A 17997-nucleotide genomic window follows, 5' to 3' on the forward strand; every position below is an offset into this window, starting at 1 on the left:
AGGTGAAGTATGACATTCTCTTACCAGGCATTAAAAATCATTCCCTTAGGAGAGAGAGTAGTAGACACACCTTTCACATTCTTTATCTTCTTTTACAAGTTTGTCATTGGAGAAGCATCCAGAACAACAAAAGTAATTTTCAGTGCAGAAAATTTTTCTTTTCTTGGCCAATGGGGTAATTCATCAGCAGCTGTTAAAAATCAACACTGTGATGCCACAGAATGAAAACACTGAGCAAAATTAAAGAGAGAAGAAAAGCTTCAATTCAATATTTCTGTCAATACGCTCTTAAAACTGGCATTTATAATTCTGACTGCCTATACTGAATACCCAAATTTGGTCTCATGCCCTCTTTATATGAACACAGGGCAGGTTATTTGCTTTCTGTTTTGCCCTCTCACTGTATTATTTTAAAACTGTGGGTTTGGATTTTTTTGGTCACATCAACTTTACAGGAGTTTGTATCCTGAATCAAAGTCCTCAGAACTGGTACTCTCCAGCCCCAAAAACACAGTGCTGGTGGTGACACTGCAAGTGCTTTACTGGACAGAGCTATTGCCAGCTACTGAGATGTTTCAAATGGAAGGAAAAACAAAAAGTCTTTTAAAATTTTGCTAAAAGACATGGCTCAGTCTTGTATGATCAGTCCTCAACTTATTACTACTTAGAATAAGTGATTTTAGAAAGCTGGAGTTCAACCCAGAGTTACAGTTAAGAAAGGTTCCCTTAGGATGAGAGGGGGAGAGGCCAAGACACAGGAAAAAAATCAGATTCCAACATGTTAGGTTCATTCTCCTAGCAGTAATTAATTTCTCTTAGTATTTACCTATCTACAGCTTCTTTAAAGTGTCCTGTATCCATGCCAGCTTTCTCTGAAGTCACCAAGAACCAGACCAGGTGGAAAATATACCCTGATGTTTACTTTACCACAACATGGATCAGTACTACCTTTAATCACAGTATTCCCTGCGCTGGAAAGGGGGAATACATAAAGTTTTTTGTAAATATAGCCACCACACATGGCAAATGTCAAGATTTTAATGACACTCACTTTCAGTACTTTCCATCTTCAAAAGGCTTCCCACTGGTCGACATACTTTGGAGTAATGACTGTTCAGAAATGCCCTGTGAAGTAAGTGCTCCAAGTATAAAGCTGTTTTCTGGCATTCTCTCCCCTGACTTCATCACCCCCAAACCCTTAGAATGGGAACTGTATTCAATCACTGCTACACAGTCCTGGCATATTAAAAACTGTTTCATGACTACATGGTTAGCAGGTAGGTACTTCTGCTGCTTAATTTGTCCAGCATTTTACTGTAAGTGAGATAACTGGCTCAGCCTCCAGTCTTGGCAGGGTAGGTACATGTCTGCCACTTGATCCTGGCTTTGCTGTTCTTACATGCCACACTTCATTCAGGAGGACTTTTTTTTTTTCTTTTAATCCAGCCTTCAAGAATTTATTTCATAGCAGCTCCCATCTATGGGATAATTACGCTTAGTTAGCTGTACTCAACACTGATGATTTCATAACATGCCACAAACAGGTGCCAATTAAATTCCTTTATTGGAGACAGAAACATTGCATAATCACAGATTTGATGAGGAAAACTGCAAATAGTATAGACTGTTTCTACTGCCAGCAAAATACACTTCTTACAGGATTTATAGACATACAAATATAGTGCTTCTTTCATGCCAGGTGGTCGGTAGGTAACAATGCCATTAGGAGCACTTAATTGTGCTTCTACAAAACCTTTTGAGAAGAATGAGGTAGAGTTTCCTTTAGTTTATCCAGTACTTTTTCACACATCTGTCCTTTACTGCTTTTATATGCTTCAGATTCTTGTAAAATACCCAGTTAACTTTCAAGAATTGAGAAAACAGAGACCCTTCAGGGGTGTTTACTTCTCCTTCTCCAAGTTGCTAATTTCCCACTGCTTATGTGCTACAATTTCAGTAACTACTACTGCACCCTTCTAAATGCCTCAAGGATCAAGTAGATTGGGACTTCTGGCTTTCCAACAGAAATTGTTTGTAAATAGCTTCAGATAAAGCTTACTTGTCTCCATAATGGCAAAGAAACTTCTACATTTTGTCACTCAGTGGCCAAGTTGAGTCCAACCCATCTCCCTGGGAGATGAAGATAACAGATCCACTCTTTGTGAACATTCTTGACTATGAAATAGTGTTAATGATGTGTTTGTCTCCTGCTTGCAGTTCTAGTGAACCACTGGGCTTAATACAAATTAGGAGAATACATCACTGACCTGTTAGGTGGTATGGAGCATTACCTGTTTGACCAAATATTCCACTGTTTTACAACATACAGAAGTTTGTTGCAGGTTTCAGTTCAGATACAGGAGCCCAAGTTGAAAATGTAGGCACAGATGTAGGTATTTAAGCAACTGAGTAAGAGCATTCTTAAATATCAACATCAACCTCTGATCCTGCTAGACTTCTGGTGCAGCTGGGCAGTCTCTCAGTTGGACTTAACAAGAATGGTGATGATGTGGCCTCCCTGACCTGATGGGTGTTTTCACTCTTGCTCCTGGCATGCCTGTTCTGGACACAGCAGACTTTGCACTTACTGCTCTGGCATGTGCTGCCAGCATTAAGTACTAGTTTTTGTACAAGTAGGGTGCAGTTGTTTCACCCAAAATGATTCCAGTTCTAGTGGTGACCAGATCAGTGAACAGGGGATTTGGCATACAGAAAGAAGGTGATTACATAAAGAATAACAGTGTTTGCTTTCTTCCTATCAGCTACTGCAATATGATAGTGTAAGACAATAGCTCAGCAACACCATATCAGAATTCTAAAATGAATTTTTTTTCAAAAAAAGGTGCAAAGTTTAAAAGATTCCATCTTCATACCTTGATCACTTTGATCATAAAATGACAGAGAATCTGTTTTGGCAGAACATTACTGTCTGTGATAAGCTTCTGAGCTCCTCCATCTCCCCCTGAAACCCCTCTTAGCCTGACAGGATCAGGAACTATAAAGAGTTAGTGTTAAGAGAACCAGCTCCCAGAAACTTCCCCAACTCTTGCCTAGAAAAACAAGCAATAACCTTATTTTATCAACTATTCCCTGCATACCTCTTTGGTAAAAACCAAGAATGGCTTTACCCAGCAAGTACTTAAATATTTTAAATCAGGATTTAAATCTTCCTTAAAAGCTTCCCATAAACATGAAATTTAAGAGACCTTTTTTTTTTTTTTAAAGCACGGCATGAAAATGCAGGATTGTGGTAAAAAATCCGACATGATTAATTAAGTTTTAAGATAAGCAAAGAGTATAAATTAATGTTCAGAGAGAACAATGCTGTTACTATTGGTGAATATAATTACCATTATTTTTTTAGTATATTTGGGTGTGGTTGACCTTGCTAGTGTGATTAATGAGAATTCTGTTTATCTGAGCTACTAATTCTAAAACTTTATTCCAAATCTATTGACTAATCTTATTTCAAATCTATTTACTATTGTAATTTAGTATTGCTCTTCATCTGTTAAGCCTTAATGTACTTGACTGTTCCAGCTCAAGGTGATGGCCAAGTTGGTTTTGTTTATGGAGCTGGGGATATATTTGCCAAGTGTACTATAGATGGCACTCAGATTTTGGAGAGTCAGAGAAAATACCCTGGAACTCCTTCTAATAAGAGTCATGCTCAAAGCAAGGCATGGACAGGAGGACTGCTTCTCACCAATGCAATGCTGGTGTTCTCTTTCGCTCTTATGGCTAAAAATACAAAAAACTAAGAACTTTTTGAGCTTAAATTATTTAGGATCTATGAAATATTTTTCCAAATCTTGAGGATAGAGACAAAATACAGTAAAACACAGCTCTTTCACACTTCTAAATTGGTAAGCATTGCAGTTCAGCAAATTTTTGGTCAAGATGGATACAGAGGTCTGTCTCAGTGTTATGTGACCTAGTGCACCTCTATGATAGTCCCATGGTAATGACTTTACATTGACAGGTGTCATGATTCCTTCAAGCATCACTTTTTTAATAGGATAGCTCAGTGTGAGGTGCATTTCTCTTGTCAGGATCATTCTGTATGCTAAGTTTGATATTCTGAACTACATTTGTTACACATTTATGGGTTTGTGTAGCAAACCTTGAATGTATTTCTCATTTAAATAACATTTTTCTCTGCATAATAAAGTTTGTCTATTCTAATGTAACCCTTGAAATACTGGACTTTACATGGCATGTTTCTCGTTGCTCAAAAACGAGAAAGCTTAATTTGATCTGTAGTAAGTTTTTAAGCAAAAGTTTGGATTGAAGTGATATAAGTGGTAGTACTACTACTCTGCACTTAGAAAGAGTTTAGATGACTTGTCCAGGGTCACAAAGTCAGTGGCACTCTGTTCACCGATTACATGTCCTGGTGGTAAAGCACAATTGTGATCCCTCAATACCTGGAACATGGAAAAACTACCTTTCTTTATTTATTTATTTTTAATTTTTTAACTGTCACTACTGCTAAAAGCAAGAAGGATGAAAATTTGCTTAGTCACTTTTAGATATGAGCCAACAAAAGAAGGCTGGGGAAAGAGGGGGAAAGAAAGACAGCAAGGAGCAGGGCAATGACCATCCCAGGGCCTGCTCAGCCATCATTTACAGCTGCCACCTCTCAGGATATCAGCCTGCCACGAGAACATTAAAACTTATCCTCAGTGGGGTGGATCCCATGCAGAGAAAGACAATGTACCACAGTCTGCCAGGCTGCACCACCAACTCTAAATATCTCCCTATTATATTCCATAGCAAGGCACAGGGAATAGACAGTTCACACTCAGAAATCTGCTGGGATTATGCAGACTGTGTTGGAGAGACCATTGAATTCAAGAAGGTTCCTCCTCTAATTAAGCAGCTCTGAGATCAGTCCCAGCTGTTTTTCAGTCTACCTCTTGGAAGCCAGACATTTCAAATAACTTGTACTCCAAATGACTTTCAAGGATCACATTTTTCCAAATTACTATTCTTCACACCTAACAATAAATAATAAAAATAAGTATACAGGAAAAGATCTATGCTATCTCTGTGTTGAATCAGGCAAACCCAAAAGAGAGATTATGTACAAAGAGGAGGAGTGGCTGATAACTGCTTTTTGGCTTGAGATAGTTGAACAGGTGTAAACAATGGCTGGGCAGAGAGACCTCACTTACCTTGCTTTTATCTTATCAGTCTTCCCTTCTGTACCCCAGAAAAACCATGTTGGCTTTACACTGCTATGGATTGAACAGATTATCTGCCCTAGGAACCTTTATTAGCATCCTCACCTGTGTCTGTGCCTGTCAATGCTCAGTGAATTTGCCCTCACTGCAGTTAACAATCTGGTTAAGTAACGCCAGTTGCTGAAGCCATAATTCTTGGCACCAGAACAGCTTGTATGAAATGTCAGTTTCATGAAAATTCTGTTATTTGAAGGACTTTTTTCTTAGTCATGAATCATTCTAACCAAACTGAAAATTAAGGACATGCTCAATACTGAAAATAATAATCAAAAGAATGGAGAAGAAAGAACATATGAAAATTAGATTTCGTTATTATCATTTTAAAGTACTACTGTTTGTAAAACATAAGCATGTGAAAGGCTGAATCTCATTTTATCAACCCAATTAAACATTAAATAAATAATTGCAGCCAATTATGCAAATCATACAACAATATTAATTTGTTTATCTTTTTTGAACAGTTTCAGATTTTCCTAATGTTAGACTATCTTATGTTTTAAATGATCAATTACCAGAACCATAACTAAGTGATGAAGAATGGATAATTGCCTAGTTATGATGTACCATACTCTTTCTATGTAAATCTGTTGCAATTAAACAAATAGGGCACATGGAGAAAAGATGTGCAGATGTTCTTTTACAATCTGTTACTAGCTCAGGGAATACCACAGTTCCCTCCTAAATTTTACAAGCGAAAAAAAGGAGAATGCAATATCAAATACTGATTGTTATTTACACATGTTATTTCTTTCCTTTGGTTAATGGGATAAAATGCACTGCCAGAATTCAGAGTAGGACAGCATGAAACATCAGAAGAATTTCCTGTACTATACTGACCTGCCAGCTCTCTTATTTAGGTTTCAAGGTTTAAAATCTAAAACCTATTCCCCTGGATTCCACTTGGAAACAAGCACAGCTTTGAGTGACACAGACAGAGTAAGGCAATTAACCAAGATGTTAATGACAAGAATTAACATACACACACTCCACATTTTCATTCTTCCCTGTGAGAAAAGACCACTCATTTCTGTGGGTCATTCCACTATCAATTCTCCTCATTTTGAAGTCTCCATCAGCATTAAAAAGAGAGGTGTCTCTCTGGTCAGTGCAGGAAACAGTGCAAAACACAACAAATGAAACCACCTGGTTTCTTCCTGTTTAATGACTTGCAACCCATTTAAGAAAACTTTTACACAACTTTCAGGTTTACATTTTAATAAAATAGTTATTCTAACTGGTCCTTATTCATTCTGCCTAGTGAATAGGTTGCTGCTGGTATACTGAGGCCTTCATGGGGATTTTCAATATATGGTATCATATATCAACTCTATCAAAGCTGAGATGTTAAGGTATTGCACAATCACTTTACCATGCATCTGAAGTTACAGTTTCACTTTTCCATTTGCTGCTAAATCAAAGATGAACTTAAGGGAAAGATTAGATAGTTCAATACCAGTAAGCCACAAATGGTTGCTCATTACATAATCTTTAGAGAGCTCCATGCCACACTCTGGTGAAAGGCACTCTTTAATTTCAATACTGGTCTCATTGGACAAAATTCTCTACCCCATGTTGCATCTTGACATATTCCCCATGTTAATTTTTCCAGCCATCTAATTAAATAAAAGGAAAGACTACCAGCAGCTTATAACACATAGTAAGATACTGAAACAAAGACCAGCACACAATACAGATTCAAATGGTCACAACACTATAGCTACTGTAAGTGAAACAACATTTTGTGCTTGCAGTTGTAGACTAAAGAAAAAATTATCCATCAAGTTTCAACAATAATTACATTGTCAGAGAGAACCTTCAACTGTTCTTCATTAAAAAGTTAGATTGGACTGCAGTCAAAGACAGGATAAAGTTATGTTCTGAGGGAGCAGAAGAAAGTGACGGCTAAGGAGGGGTCTTCAAAATGTGACCAAAAATAAACAGGAAGCCATAAGGCTGCTCTTTAACAGCTGCATAAGGCATGGATAGTCCACTAGAAAATATATTTTGCCTTTTTAAACTATGTTAACAAATGTCAGTAAATACAAAGGACTTGTTAAGCATGGGAGAGATACTGTTGGTCTTAAAAAAAATTAAAGTGCTAAATGTTTCCCTTAATACTGGTGCATCTCTATTGCAAACTAAAACAAGAAATGTTTCACTTTTACTTCTTATAGGACTCAAATAAAGTGTCAATAAAGTTCCACCAGTTCTATACTGAAGTAGCACTTTGGAACATTGATACAGAATATGGTTATTCTTTTTGGCAAGAGGTATCTTAAAGCTGTTCAACAAAGCTGTGTGCAGAAGGAGAAAGCTAATAAATATTACAGAATGATCGCTGAATGAGTGAACATTTGCAGGAGCTACTTCTCCAGCTATGGGCTACATGCTCTCTATTGCTTCCAAAGTATTAAGACTGCATGTGAGAAAGCAGTGTTGTATGAATTATCTGCTTAACCAGAATGAAATCAGGGTTTGAATGAAACCTCTTTCCTTCTAGACATTTTCTGTTGACAACACTGCTTGTTCCTCAACAGAAGGCCCTTCTACAGTACATGTGTCAATGGAGGCTGGATACAGCAAGTATGTGAAAGGAATGAGGAGAACATTTTTCTGACCTAAATTATGTAAGTAGACGATGAAGGAAATTCCTCAATCCAAAGGTTTGGTTGCTGTGAAGAATGGTTCCATTTTCACAGCCAAAGTTGCCTAATCTCATTTTCTAAACACTCACCTGGAAGGCAACACTGTGTCTGCAGAGCCCAGCTCTGCTAGGCCAAAAGGGAATTTTTATCTCAGCAGGGTGTGACATTGTCTTTTAAATTATGTCTGAAGGATGTTCTCAACTATTGAGAGGTATACACTGTCCAAAGCCACTGCAAATCCCCATGGAGGGAAGGGCAATAAGCCAGCAGGGACCATCCTGCAGACTGGGCTGACTGGGAGAATTTTGGGCTAAAGGCCAGAGTTACTGGACAGAGGATGAGGGCATCTACAAACTCAGGAATCTCCCATACAAGCAGAGCATGAAAGGACGGAGTGTATGGCTAAACCTCTTTCCCAAACAGAGCAAAAGGCAGAATAATGTCAACAGAACCCTGCAGGCAGCTAACAGGCAACATCCTCGTGTGACACATGTTCTGCTGATGGTGGCAGTAAACAAACCAAACTGAAGAGCAGTTGAAGAGCATTTTACAAGTTTTCAGACTGTATATAAAGAGGCACTAAGAAAACCATGAGGAAAGTTCTATTGCTAACATTTAGCACCTCTACCAAGAAAACAGGCTTCTACCAACAGGATTACAGTAGAAATCAAAATGATTGTGTTCACGTTTGCTGGATTGTGGAAACAATCATCCTGGGGAGCAAATTGATACTGAGACTATGCTACACACTGGCAGCTACAGAAGTTGTCATTATTCAGATGTCAGGTCTGTCTGGAGGCTCTGAACTCTGCCACCTTCATGACACCAGCACTGCCCAATCGCTGTCTTCTCTTCCATACTGAAACAAAGCAAAAAGTGAAGTTTAAGAATCAAAGTTAGAAGGATCTGTGTACGTTTATAATAATTTCTTAGCTCTATCTACAGAAATGTTCATATCCACTGCTCTGATAGTAGTTTACATTATTTCTTATGCCTTTACTTGCCTTTGATTTGGGCACAGACTAAAGAGAGCTTGCTTTACTCATATTACAATAGCAGGTTTAGGAAGGGGCAATGCTGATACTCATTACAGATGACACAGAACAGTTCTGCTTCAGTTCCATCAGTTTAATGCAGTTACTCCCTGAGGCCTGCTCACTAATTCACTCGTAACTATGCCCCTGCTCAAGCTCCAATAAACAAACACATTTCATTTTATTTCTTTTTATTGTCAAGGTGGCTTTTTATTACAGCATTCTGATTGAATGTGAAATAAAACCATCACAAATACCACAGAGTACAATTAGGGAGAATTGTAATCCAGAATAAAACAAGTTGTCTTTCCGTACACAAACAAATGGGATCACCAAGCAGAAATGAAGGCAACCTATGGCATGCAGTTGTATCCCCTTCCAGGGGAGGAGACAGCCCCAGGGCAGCACTTCTGACTGCCAGACTAATTCCATGTCCTAAAGCTCTGTCACCAGTCCTGTAAACAATGCTCCAGAGAGACCCCAAAACACACACAGGGCTCAAGTAGGTAAATAATTCAGAGGTGGAGAGACAGCATCAGATGGAAGTTGGGAGCCCTCTCCCTTATAGTGTTATATTCAGGGAGCCTGAAAACACTTTCAACCAAGAAATGAAGACTGATTTTAAAGGCTTTCTGTAGGCTAAAAAGATCCCTTAATTTCTCCAGAGTGGAAAAAAGGAAGTTCCTCCAATACAGGTTCTGCATCAGCAGGGAAAGAGATAACAGGTCACTAAAGCAGGGAAAACAGAAGAAACATACTTCTAATCCACAAAGGAATGGTGTTTAGGGGGTTTGTGTTTTCCTCTTTTCTCCAGGAGGCAAGGCCTCTAACTGACCTTCACAAGTACCACATTACTTTTTCTTTCCATTATTAATTCTACTGCTCCTGTTCTGCAGTTGCAGTTATTTGTAAATTTTGCTATCTTTAGGCAAGAGCACTGCCTAATAGTACTGCTCTGATACAGAAATTGTTGCAAGGACCGGTCTGAGTTGCCACTTGAGTAGCGTTTGCACCTGCTTCCTAAACTAAAAGGGTAATGAAGATGCAATACCACAATGAAGATCATCTCTTTCTGCAAATAAATGCAGATTTAGCCTCCTTTTTAAATTCTGTCAAGGGCTTTGTGACCCCAGGCTAGTGGATCCCTCTTCCACTGTCCACCACCCCCAGGCTGTACTTTGTAAAAATTAACACATACATGTTAACCTTTCCTGGTTGTTTTCCACTGCCCACAGAAAGAAAGGGTGTTGGATTAAATGTCTCTTCTCTGCTGTCTTCCCTGCAGTGTTTAACTGTATTTAATAACATGTAGCATAAGCGATAGATCTTATTTTCTATCCATCCCTTCCAAGTTGCAGCTTAATCTATGTCTTAAAGGGCATAGCTAAAGCTTGTTTATTCTCAAAGCAGGGATGCAAATCCACAGAAACATCTGAGTGGGATTTCAGTGAGTGTATTCCCAGAGAAAAGAACCTCATCCCTAAATCTTCTAACTCAAGCAGCTGTGGAAGAGTGTACTATTACTAATTCATTCCTAAGCACACCATTAATTTATATAATGTTCTTTAATTTGAAGTCTTTATCAGCCTTTAGTAATCATGATACCTACTCAGTGACAGGAAGGGAAAAGTGTATTGCAGTGCCACCACTGTCTCTCTCAACTGGCATGAGAAATTGAATCAGTTCTGCCCATGAGTTTCTAATTTGTCACTCCAGCTCTGGTTCCACTGAACAGCTGTTCACATCTAAAGACATCCCACTGAAAACAGCAGACTTGCAGAAGAACAATAGGCAGCATGAAAATAGACTTGGGAGCACAATAATGAAGAGAAAATGAAAATAATAAAAGCAGCACGTACTGCACACAAGGGAACTGGTGCAATGACAGTGGATACAGAACCTGCACCTTTTGGTCACAGGTTCACAAGCAGGACACGGTGGTGCTGAGAATTTCTACTCTTTTACAAATTCCCATTGTTCAACGTGAAATGGATACACTGCCCCAGTTCAGGAAACAGAACAGCACAGAGACCAAAGCTGTGTTTGACTGCTATTCCTATTGCATTTTAATCTTCAAAACGGGAAGATTCTTTGGAATTACAGCCTCATATTGTCCAAATAATATGACAATAATCCAGTGATAATGCAAAACAATCTGTTATTTTTTTTTCTCCTGGTAGAGAATATAGAAGATCTTGGTCAAAGATTCTCCTCTGACATTTAAGATTATTATATTCTCCATTTTTTGTGTTGCAGCATTGTTTTCTGTGCTACATCATGAGCTCCTTCTGGATGTGAGCCCATCTCTCCACACACTGAAAGGTGCAGAAACACAGCCAGTAACCACTGATTGACTCTTAATGGGGAAGCAACCACTAATCTCTTTAAAATCATGTTTTCAATGACTATTTGTTCAAACTCTCCTGTTTGTTTTTTTTAAATAAGGAAGAGAGCCCAGAATTAAGCACATACGTAATAGTCCAGCATTTTCCAGGAGTAACAAATTTACTCCTAGCGTGTAACTAATGAACACAGACTACGTACACAGCTGAAAGGTGAAAAGGTCACATCAACAGGCAAGCAAAGTGAAAAGGTCCAAGAAAGATAATGTTTAGCAACAATCCAGACTTTTTCAGCCTCCTCCTGAGCCTTGGTTGGTGGTGGAAAAGCAGGGTGATAAGGCAAGAGGCAATGGGCAGGAACTGATGCCCAGGAAGTTCCACCTGAACACGAGGAAGAACTTCTTTACTGGGCAGGGACTGAGCACTGGAACAGATTGTCCTGAAAGGGTGTAGAGTCTCCCTCACCAGAGATATTCCAAAACTGTCTGGACACAATCCTGGGCCATATGCTCTGGGATGACTCTGCCTGAGCTGGAAGGTGGGACCAAAGGACCACAGTGGGCCCCTCCAGCCTGACCCATTCTGACCTTCTGTTATCAGGAAGGACACCTCAGGGAAAAGGCTGGATAAATTTGTCTTACGCTGCTCACTTCCTCAGGGGAAAAAGATACAGATCACAGGATTACTGGCAGGAACACGAAAATTTTAGTGGCAAATCTAAGAACACTTTGAGCCAAAAATGTAGAACGGAAACCATCAGACTCAATTTGAAGAAATTCTGGCAATACTGCCAGGCAACTGCTAACTGATCTTAAATAAAGGGGCTTTGTAAGTTGCCAAGACCTTCTCCTATCCCCAAATCCCCCACACCATAAACTACACTAAATAAGGAAAAAAACCCAGGCAATGTGAATAAGAAGGGTGATCACCTGCTACTCAGTGACTTTACCTGAAATGCTATTGGTTCCTATGCCCAAAAATGGAGACAAAGCACAGATTCCAAAGAGACTTTGATATTTAGCAAATGGCAGAGGGGGGAACTGTTTTAAGAATGAGAAATGACCGTGTGATTGGAAAGATAATGAGAAATGGAAATGGTGATCGGCTGGCTGTGCCCACTGAGTGTTTAATTGCCTCATTCATCTCTTCACTGATTAACCTGTATTCATTTGTGACTGTGGTTAAGATGCTTCATAATCCTGTCTTTTTCTCTTAAAAACCAACCTCTAACAGCAGTATTAGTTTTCACTGATAGCAGTAGTAATATCTTGCAACTCTTACCCAGCTTCCAAGGTGAGTAGGGAAAAATTATACTATACTTCATCCCTATCATACCTTCTGAAGGAAAGAAAATTAACAGAATAATCACAGTAGACAAAGGATCTGTATTATTATATAATGCCATCCAAAGCACCACTACCAAAAAGATTATTTTCCACTCCTTCCAAATGTTCACCTTTTATTATTTTATGTGGTTATAAAAGAAGAAACACCTTACCTGGATATCACTTAGCTTATTCAGGAAACGGGTTGTTAACTCAGGCCCATTCTCCATAGTTGGAATGTGCAAGTGCTGGCATGGAATAAAGGAGAGAGAGAAGGGGAGAAAAAGAGATTAACATGTAATAATAGCTTTACATTTATATGAATACCTTATGGTTGCCAAAAATATTAATAAATATTTATCACGCTGGCTAGCCCTCCTTATGAGTAGGAAAGGGTGGTTAATTTTGGAGTTTTTGTTGGGTTTTTGGTTGGTTGGTGTTTTCAAACAGGAAGGCCAGTGAAAAGTTATGCTGCTATTCAGTAAAGGCTAATCTAAGCCTTCCAAGAGATCTGTCCAAAATGGAGGGAATATTGTGCAGGCAAGAGTAGTAACATTATTATACAGCATTTCATTTCCAGGTATATTGTGTAGAAATACAACACTTATATTTACAGTACTTACCACTCAGAACTTCAATGTCTCATCTTAGCATCAGGTAATCAATACATTTATTCTATTTTATTCATTCAGGAAGTATCACCTAACAGACATTTATTGTACTGATCATGTTTTATGGACAAAGCACAACCCTTTATGCAGCTGCACTACCCTTAGTCCTCTGAACTAACTTGGTGCTGACTAAATAGCATCAAGTGAGCTTAACAGTCTGAATGCCTGGGGAATTCCACCTGTGCAGGAGAAATCTCCCATATGGTGAATAGGAGGTGAAAGCAGCTGTGCACTGGCTTGAAACAGCTCTTCCATCAGAGCTGGGATCCCTGCAATGAGGGGTGAAGAAGAGAGGAACTTGAGAAGGAAGGACAGCAGTGGCTCAGAAATTTGGTTCCCTGTGAAAGTCTTTTCTCTCTCCTTACCCTTCCCAGGTACCTTAGCAAAAATACTGAATAAGAGAAATGCAGAAGAATGTATTTTCTACATTTGCAAACAGGTGGTGAATTGTTTGTTTCTTTGCTTTCCCAGAACTTGAGATTTTATATTTTCAACTCTTAGGAAAAATCCCAGAAGAGGGAAAGTTCCTTTCTGACAGCCAGTAACTCACTTGGGAATCAACACACTGACACTGTTCATCTTTCCAGGCAGTGCACCTTTTCTATCTCCCTTGATTTCAGCTTCAGTTGCAATTAACTGTGATAAAATTCAGAAGAAAGATGGAAAGGGGTAAAAAAACAAGAGACATTTTTTACCTTGCCCTTATATAAAATTTTAGAGATGGGACATACAACGCAAGCTGTTCCAGCACCAAACATCTCCTTTACTCTGTCCTCTTCCAAGGCAGCTGTCAGGTCACTCATGGTGATGTATCGCTCAGACACTTTGAATTCTCCCTGCACAAGAAGATGCAACCATAAAAATTGTAAAAAGTTTAAAAACATTCGTGTTTTCATTTTCTACATTGAAACATTTCCAATAGAACATTTAGCCTAGTGACAGTAAGTCAAATTTTTACTCTGATCTTGTGATATTTTCAAATATCCCAGTATCACACAAGATAGATTTTCATCAAAAAAATGCCCTAAAAGAGGCCAGTGGTTTGCCAGATACAATGCTGATGATTAAGTGGCACTTCCCTCTGTTTTGGTGCAGAATATCAGTATCACATTAGGGAATAACAAAGAAGAATTGTTATGGGACACTGGATCTCTCTACTCATGGTCTCCTAGCATGTTAGAGTTTGTGCAACAATTACTCAATTATATCAAGAGAGCCTTTGCATCTCACTCTCAGACAATTCCTAAGCAAGATACATTCTGTTGATTAATTTCACCTGCCAGACCAATTTATGTGATGTATTTTTTTAGCCCTACTGAAATTTTCTACCATAGCCTGCACACAGCTGTCACATACAAAAATTACTTGTACTGCAGGTATGAGTAAAGCTATTTGCACTGCACAGTTTTAATACTGGAGGTGTTTTACCTTCTACAAGAGTTGAAGAATGCATAGGAATCAACTGAAGGGATGTGTTTCAAGAAAAAAATAAACATCAGACTTTGAAATTTTTATTTCATGTATGTGGTATTCCTGTTATCCCACTCTAAGCATAATCCCAATCAAATCCAGGAGACAGGATGCTGGGCTTTATGAGCCTTTGCCTGTGTAGCATCCTTACCGAGGCTGCAATAAAACCTTTGAATACAGCAAGGCAGATTTTGCTGCATTTCAAGATATGATCTAGTCCCAAGTGTCCAAATAAGTTCTTGGGTTGCTACACTACGGGACAGGAATGGGAAAGAGACAGATGACTTTAAGACTGTGGCTGAGTAGGCTGCATGCTAGTTAGCAGAAACAAGGTTGGAAGCATGAGAACTAAATGCAGAAATAATGAGCTGATGACTGAAGTATAGCTATGGTCATGCATGGTTAATTCTTTGTTTCCTTGCTCTAAGTTGCTGGATTTAATGAGAATTTTCATGTTAAATACTACACGGAGCTACTTTAACAAGCTTGGTATTGTTCTGTGTGACAGGTGTGGGTGTTCTGATGATGCTCCTGAGAATCCCTGAATTAGCATGCCCTTAGTTCCCATTAGGTTAAAGGCACTGAGTGCACACTCAGCAAGGTTTGTCAGCGACACCAAGCTGTGTGGTGAGGCTGACACGCTGAAGGGAAGAGGTACCATCCAGAGGGCCCCTGAAAGCAGAGTTTCTGACACAACTCTGAGCAATTTGATCTAGCTGAAGATGTCTCTACTCATTTCAGGGAGACTGGAATAGACAGCCTGTAAAGGTCCTTTCCAATGCCAGGTTGGATGGGGCTCTGAGCAGGCTGGGACAGTGGAAGGTGTCCCTGCCCATGGCAGGGGGATAGGAATGAGATGGTCTTTAAGGTCCCTTCCAACCCAGGCCTTTGTATGATTCTAGGAAGCCAGACTGGTCTATGATTGTATGATTTAACCAAACCAGTTGAACTTTAAGATACTGAGCCCCAGAAATGTTTACTTCTGCTGAAGTTAAAACATGATAATTCAAACCATTGCTGCCAAAACACTCACCCAGTTGCGTGCCAGATCCAAAATGCTTTGCCTTGTCACTCCTGGAAGGATGATGCCATCTAAAGGTGGTGTTGCCAGTTCATTTTCTGCCAAAGAAAAGAGAAGCACTGGTTGAAAAACAAATAAAGAAAGAAATAAACAAAAGTTTACTGATATTACACCAAACGTGGATCCCTTACAACTCAGGATATTCCATGATTCTGTGGCATCAAAAATAATCCCTATACAATGAGATGCAACGTTTATCAGGGTTCTCCAAGAATATAAACAGATACTCAGTTCAAGTAAATTGTTGTTGAGTGATTGGAACTTTTGTGTACACTTCAGTAGGTGGGGAAGAAATATATTTAATACATGAATATATACATGCTCAATGATTTGTAGGTGGTTTTATTCCTCAGGGCATTGTACCTATAACTGTGTAACTGCACTGTGTTACTACTGCAAACTATGAAATGGTTCAGTCTCCAGATTCACAATAGAAAGGCAGAGGGAAAATCATGCCTAATAATCCCAGGGCAGATCACAACTTTCCACAAAATGTTTTACTTAATTCAGGAATATGGGATTTAGAATATCCATTTCACAGCAGCAATATGAAACATTTACCAAAAATTTTGAAGTTCATTTAATGACCCAGAAAAGCAGTGGAAATCTTGCCAACCCTCCTTGGAAGGAGACTTCCTTAATGCTCCTTTCTTGTAGTCTAGACACCCTTTTTCTGTGCAAATTTTCTCTTTACACAATTAGAGAAATTGTAAGAAAAATCCAACAACAATAATAATTTAAGTTGTTCAACTAGTTTGGTTTGTTAGCTCGTGTTTCTTGTTTGCTTTTGAGAAAGAGCAGTAGATAAATGTTCATCTAACAAAACTAATGAAATGGTAGATAAATGGTAAACAATAAAGTCTCAGTTAAACAATTCATGCTTGGTAAACACTTAAAACGCAAGTTTGTACGTAGACTTTGTTCTTACATCTGATCTCTGCAGCAGAGTTAATCTTTTTCATGTTAAGCCATTACATAGTGTACTCACTGGTTTCTATTATCAGAGAAGACTGACCTTTTACTCTTTTCAGACAAAGGTTTATTTTAAGACAGTCTCAAATTTGCACAAAGAAGGCAAGACATCCAGAGTCTTTCAGTAGTTCTCTTCATATCTTTTCCTAACCATTTTATTTCTCTACTTATAGTCCTTTTTCTTTCTTTACCTTACCCTGCCCAATAAATCCACAAACCATTAAGAGTTTTGTTTATTTTTTACCTAGGTCACATAAAAAAACAATAAAAACATGAAGATATATAACTTATGTCCCCTTTCTCCCTGGCTGCAAAAAGATCACTGAATCCAGGCCTGACTGAACTTTTCTCAAAGGAGGACCTCTCTTTAAAATATTTCTATAGATCCTGTGAATACTTGCAGCTGGGTAGAAGAAAGAAATATGGTATTTGTCCTTGGTCTGTGGGAGCAGGTTGAGCTCAGCTGCTCAATGCTGTTTTCAGATATTTCTGAAAGTAAGGTATTTCTGTGCACAAACACTGCCTGCCAGCTTGGGACTGAGCATATCCTGGGCTCCCCCACTCTGCAAGACAGGGCATTGGGAGCTGCAATGGGATAGGGGAAGTGGAGGATAAATTCACTGACTCTGCTATTCACTGCCCATTCTCTCAGAAAACACCTGTTACTTTCTAACACAGCCACCCCTCGATTTATTTATTTGGACTCTCCTACCAGTGCTTCCATGTTCCTTTTATGAGGAGCTGTACACTCTGTAACATCAGTAATAGGTGTAAACTGCCATAACAAAATGGATGAAATGCAGCCCTAGAGCAGGCTGTATGTTCTGCTCTGGTTTGACTAGCCCATAGTGTCATTCGCCAGCCTATCCCAGACTTCCAGCTATGTCAGCCATCTCTTCTTTCTCATACGGTCAGGAATAACAGCATTCCCTTTTTGGAGTCTGTCTAGCATCATTCCTACTTGTGATGCATGTCTGATCCTAATTCTGGCACAACTATCACAAGAAGAAGACTTTAAAACTTTCTATGAGCCACAGGGCTGATTCTAAACACTGAAAACCTGATATTCTGCATTTGTGACCCAATCACAGTCTAACACACTCCTTTCTTGAACAGGAAACTTCAAATACCGTGGACTTTGATACCAAAGATTGTGATTACATTTCTCTGTCTGGTGATGTTGCCACAGATCTTGTTCAGGACCTGTTTAA

The 17997-nt window shown here is 39.0% G+C and overlaps 1 protein-coding gene across 1 annotated transcript in view; it reads right to left on the bottom strand.

The window, feature by feature from the left end:
- Positions 1-1545: 1545 nt before the first annotated feature.
- BCAT1 (branched chain amino acid transaminase 1) overlaps positions 1546-17997 on the bottom strand; it is a 60125-nt gene continuing 43673 nt past the window's right edge. The window contains exons 8-11 of the mRNA XM_058853094.1: positions 15767-15852; positions 13959-14099; positions 12766-12840; positions 1546-8750 (exon numbers count right to left, since the gene is read on the bottom strand). Coding sequence (XP_058709077.1) covers positions 8709-8750; positions 12766-12840; positions 13959-14099; positions 15767-15852 — 344 coding nt within the window. The 3' untranslated portion in view covers positions 1546-8708. The remainder of the gene's footprint in view (positions 8751-12765; positions 12841-13958; positions 14100-15766; positions 15853-17997) is intronic.

The sequence above is a fragment of the Poecile atricapillus genome, chromosome 18 (genome assembly GCF_030490865.1).
Source record: "Poecile atricapillus isolate bPoeAtr1 chromosome 18, bPoeAtr1.hap1, whole genome shotgun sequence".
Lineage (NCBI taxonomy): Eukaryota > Metazoa > Chordata > Aves > Passeriformes > Paridae > Poecile > Poecile atricapillus.